This window comes from Portunus trituberculatus, chromosome 2, assembly GCF_017591435.1.
Source record: "Portunus trituberculatus isolate SZX2019 chromosome 2, ASM1759143v1, whole genome shotgun sequence".
NCBI classification, from domain to species: Eukaryota; Metazoa; Arthropoda; class Malacostraca; order Decapoda; family Portunidae; genus Portunus; species Portunus trituberculatus.
Window position 1 is genome coordinate 12,282,656 of NC_059256.1, and position 5,000 is coordinate 12,287,655.

The window sequence follows — 5,000 nt, forward strand, 5'->3', positions numbered from 1 at the left end:
TTTGAGTGTGTGAGTGTGTTTTGAGTGTGTTTTGAGTGTTGAGTGTTTTGAGTGTGTTTTGAGTGTTTTGAGTGTGTTTTGAGTGTGTTTTGAGTGTTTTGAGTGTGTTTTGAGTGTGAGTGTTTTGAGTGTGTTTTGAGTGTGTTTTGAGTGTGTTTTGTTTTGAGTGTGTTTTGTGTTTTGAGTGTGTTTTGAGTGTTTTGAGTGTTTTGAGTGTGTTTTGAGTGTTTTGAGTGTGAGTTTGAGTGTGTTTTGAGTGTTTTGAGTGTGTTTTGAGTGTGTTTTGAGTGTTTTGAGTGTTTTGAGTGTGTGTTTTTGAGTGTTTTGAGTGTGTTTTGAGTGTGTTTTTGAGTGTTTTGAGTGTGTTTGAGTGTTTTGAGTGTGTGAGTGAGTGTTTTGAGTGTTTTGAGTGTGTTTTGTGTGTTTGAGTGTGTTTTGAGTGTGTTTGAGTGTGTTTTGAGTGTGTTTTGAGTGTGTTTTGAGTGTTTTGAGTGTGTTTTGGGTGTGTTTTGTGTGTTTTGAGTGTGTTTGAGTGTGTGTGTTGTGTGTGTTTGAGTGTTTTGAGTGTGTTTTGAGTGTGTTTTGAGTGTGTTTTGAGTGTTTTGAGTGTGTTTTGAGTGTGTTTTGTGTTTTGAGTGTTTTGAGTGTGTTTTGAGTGTGTTTTGAGTGTTTTGAGTGTGTTTTGAGTGTTTTGAGTGTTTTGAGTGTGTTTTGAGTGTTTTGAGTGTTTTGAGTGTGTTTTGAGTGTGTTTTGAGTGTGTTTGAGTGTGTTTTGAGTGTTTTGTGTGTGTTTTGAGTGTGTTTTGAGTGTGTTTTGTGTGTTTTGAGTGTGTTTTGAGTGTGTTTTGAGTGTGTGTGAGTGTTTGTTTTGAGTGTTTTGAGTGTTTTGAGTGTGTTTTGAGTGTGTTTTGAGTGTGTTTTGAGTGTGTTTTGAGTGTTTTGTGTGTGTGTTTGAGTGTTTTGAGTGTGTTGAGTGAGTGTTTGAGTGTGTTTTGAGTGTGTTGAGTGTTTTGAGTGTGTTTTGAGTGTGTTTTGAGTGTGTTTTGTGTTTTGAGTGTGTTTTTGAGTGTGTTTTGAGTGTGTTTTGAGTGTTTTGAGTGTGTTTTGAGTGTTTTGAGTGTGTTTTGAGTGTTTTGAGTGTGTGTGTTTTGAGTGTGTTTTGAGTGTTTTGAGTGTGTTTTGAGTGTGTTTTGAGTGTGTTTTGAGTGTTTTGAGTGTTTTGTGTGTTTTGAGTGTTTTGAGTGTGTGTTTTGAGTGTGTTTGGTGTGTTTTGAGTGTTTTGAGTGTGTTTGAGTGTTTTGAGTGTTTTGAGTGTGTGTTTTGAGTGTTTTGAGTGTTTTGAGTGTGTTTTGAGTGTGTTTTGAGTGTTTTGAGTGTTTTGAGTGTGTGTTTTGAGTGTGTTTTGAGTGTGTTTTGAGTGTGTTTTGAGTGTGTGTGTTTGAGTGTGTTTTGAGTGTGTTTTGAGTGTGTTTTGAGTTTTGTGTTTTGAGTGTGTTTTGTGTGTTTTGAGTGTTTTGTGTTTTGTGTTTTGAGTGTTTTGAGTGTTTTGAGTGTGTTTTGAGTGTTTTGAGTGTTTTGAGTGTTTTGTGTGTGTGTTTTGAGTGTTTTGAGTGTGTTTTGAGTGTTTTGAGTGTTTTGAGTGTGTTTTGTGTTTTGAGTGTGTTTTGTGTTTTGAGTGTGTTTTGAGTGTGTTTTGAGTGTTTTGAGTGTGTTTTGTGTTTTGAGTGTTTTGAGTGTTTTGTGTGTTTTGAGTGTTTTGAGTGTGTTTTGTGTGTTTTTTGTGTTGAGTGTGTGTGTTTGAGTGTTTTGAGTGTGTTTTGAGTGTTTTGAGTGTGTTTTGAGTGTTTTGAGTGTTTTGAGTGTTTTGAGTGTGTTTTGAGTGTTTTGAGAGTGTTTTGAGTGTGTTTTGTGTGTTGTGAGTGTGTGTTTTGAGTGTTTTGAGTGTTTTTGTTTGAGTGTTTTGAGTGTGTGTTTGTGTGTTTTGAGTGTGTTTGAGTGTTTTGAGTGTTTTGAGTGTGTTTTGAGTGTGTTTTGAGTGTTTTGAGTGTGTTTTGAGTGTGTTTTGAGTGTGTTTTGAGTGTGTTTTGAGTGTGTGTTTTGTTGAGTGTTTGTGTGTTTTGAGTGTTTTGAGTGTGTTTTGAGTGTGTTTTGAGTGTTTTGAGTGTGTTTTGAGTGTGTTTTGAGTGTTTTGAGTGTTTTGAGTGTTTTGAGTGTGTTTTGAGTGTGTTTTGAGTGTGTTTGAGTGTGTTTTGAGTGTGTTTTGAGTGTGTTTTGAGTTTTGAGTGTGTTTTGTGTGTTTTGAGTGTGTTTTGAGTGTTTTTGTGTTTTGAGTGTGTTTTGAGTGTGTTTTGAGTGTGTTTTGAGTGTTTTGAGTGTTTTGAGTGTTTTGAGTGTGTTTTGAGTGTTTTGAGTGTTTTGAGTGTGTTTTGAGTGTGTTTTGAGTGTTTTGAGTGTGTTTTGAGTGTGTTTTGAGTGTGTTTTGAGTGTTTTGAGTGTGTTTTGAGTGTTTTGAGTGTTTTGAGTGTGTTTTGAGTGTGTGTTTGTGTGTGTTTTGAGTGTTTTTGAGTGTGTTTTTTTGAGTGTGTTTTGAGTGTTTTGAGTGTGTTTTGAGTGTTTTGAGTGTGTTTTGAGTGTGTTTTGAGTGTTTTGAGTGTGTTTTGAGTGTGTTTTGAGTGTGTTTATGGTTAAAAGCCTTGTTTTTAATGTAACTTGCCCAAATATCCATAAGAATCTCTCTCTCTCTCTCTCTCTCTCTCTCTCTCTCTCTCTCTCTCTCTCTCTCTCTCTCTCTCTACGTGTTTCTCTCCACAATTCTCTCCATCCTAGTCTTTTTTTCTCTCCAATCCGTCACCTACCCACTCCCCTCTCCCTCTCACTTTTCTCTCCATCTCTCCCTCTCACTTTCTCTCCCTCCAAGTGTCCCTACGTGTTTCTCCACAATTCTCTCCATCCTAGTCTTTTTTTCTCTCCAATCCGTCACCTACCCACTCCCCTCTCACTCTCACTTTTCTCTCCATCTCTCCCTCTCACTTTCTCTCCCTCCAAGTGTCCCTACGTGTTTCTCTCCACAATTCTCTCCATCCTAGTCTTTTTTTCTCTCCAATCCGTCACCTACCCACTCCCCTCTCACTCTCACTTTTCTCTCCAACTCTCCCTCTCACTTCCTCCCTCTCCCTCCCCCCTCTCACTTCTCCCCACCTCCCCTCTCCATCCTAAACTTTTTCTCTCCAATCCGATCACCTACCCACTCCCCTCTCCCTCTCACTTTTCTCTCCATCTCTCCCTCTCACTTTCTCTCCCTCCAAGTGTCCCTACGTGTTTCTCTCCACAATTCTCTCCATCCTAGTCTTTTTTTCTCTCCAATCCGTCACCTACCCACTCCCTCTCCTCTCACTTTTCTCTCCATCTCTCCTCTCACTTTCTCTCCCTCTAAGTGTCCCTACGTGTTTCTCTCCACAATTCTCTCCATCCTAGTCTTTTTCTCTCCAATCCGTCACCTACCACTCCCCTCTCTCTCTCACTTTTCTCTCCATCTCTCCCTCTCACTTTCTCTCCTCTAAGTGTCCCTACGTGTTTCTCTCCACAATTCTCTCCATCCTAGTCTTTTTCTCTCCAATCCGTCACCTACCCACTCCCCTCTCACTCTCACTTTTCTCTCCATCTCTCCCTCTCACTTCCTCCCTCTCCACCCCTCTCACTTCTCTCCCCAATTCTCTCCATCCTAGTCTTTTTTTCTCTCCAATCCGTCACCTACCCACTCCCACTCCCTCTCACTTTTCTCTCCATCTCTCCCTCTCACTTTCTCTCCCTCAAGTGTCCCTACGTGTTTCTCTCACAATTCTCTCCATCCTAGTCTTTTTCTCTCCAATCCGTCACCTACCCTCCCTCTCCTCTCACTTTTCTCTCCATCTCTCCCTCTCACTTTCTCTCCCTCCAAGTGTCCCTACGTGTTTCTCTCCACAATTCTCTCCATCCTAGTCTTTTTTTCTCTCCAATCCGTCACCTACCCACTCCCCTCTCCCTCTCACTTTTCTCTCCATCTCTCCCTCTCACTTCCTCCCTCTCCCACCCCCTTCTCACTTCACCCCACCTCCCCCTCTCCCTCCTAAACTTTTCCCCACTCCGATCCATCACCTACCCACTCCCCACTCCCTCTCACTTTTCCCTCCATTCCCCAGGAGTGCTCAGGGTGCGGGGAGGTAGTGGCGAGGGGGGGCGTGGGGGTCGTCGCTCCCCGGCTGGGTGAGGGGGAAGTGTGGCACCCGTCCTGCTTCACGTGTACGACCTGTAACGACCTGCTGGTGGACCTGGTGTACTGTGTGTGGGAGGGATCCGTTTTCTGTGGAAGGCATTACGCGGAGAAGCTCAAGCCCAGGTGCGCGGCGTGTGATGAGGTAAGCGCGCTCATCCCGTTTTCTTTCAGTCTAGCCTCCGTTTTCTGTGAGTGTTTTTCTCGTTTTCTGTGAGTTTTTCCGTTTTCTGTGATTTTTTCTGCGTTTTCTGTGATTTTTCCCGTTTTCTGTTATTTTTTTCCGTTTTCTGTTATTTTTTTCCGTTTTCTATTATTTTTTCCGTTTTCTATGATTTTTTCTCCGTTTTCTTTGAGTTTCATCTCCGTTTTCTTTAATTTTTCCTCGTTTTCTTTGAGTCTCTTTCAGTCTCGTCTCCGTTTTCTATTATTTTTTTTACGTTTTCTGTGATTTTTTTTCCCGTTTTCTATGGCTTTTTTTCCGTTTTCTTTGTTTTTCCGTTTTCTAAGATTTTCTCCGTTTTCTGTGAGTTTTTCCACGTTTTCTGTGATTTTTTTCTCGTTTTCTATTATTTTTTCCGTTTTTATGATTTTTTTTCTCCGTTTTCTTTTATTTTTCTCCGTTTTCTTTGAGTTTCACCTCCGTTTTCTGTGTTTTTTTTCTCGTTTTCTTTGAGTTTCACCTCCGTTTTCTATGATTTTTCTCCGTTTTCTTTGAGTTTCCTCGTTTTCTTTGAGTTTCACCTCCGTT

At 40.9% G+C, this 5,000-nt stretch overlaps 1 protein-coding gene across 3 annotated transcripts in view; it reads left to right on the plus strand.

The window, feature by feature from the left end:
* Window positions 1-5,000, plus strand: part of LOC123505868 (four and a half LIM domains protein 2-like) — a 48,294-nt gene that overhangs the window by 14,833 nt on the left and 28,461 nt on the right. For all 3 annotated transcript variants that reach the window (XM_045257687.1, XM_045257682.1, XM_045257696.1), the window contains one exon: window positions 4,179-4,394. In XM_045257687.1, coding sequence (XP_045113622.1) covers window positions 4,179-4,394 — 216 coding nt within the window. The remainder of the gene's footprint in view (window positions 1-4,178; window positions 4,395-5,000) is intronic.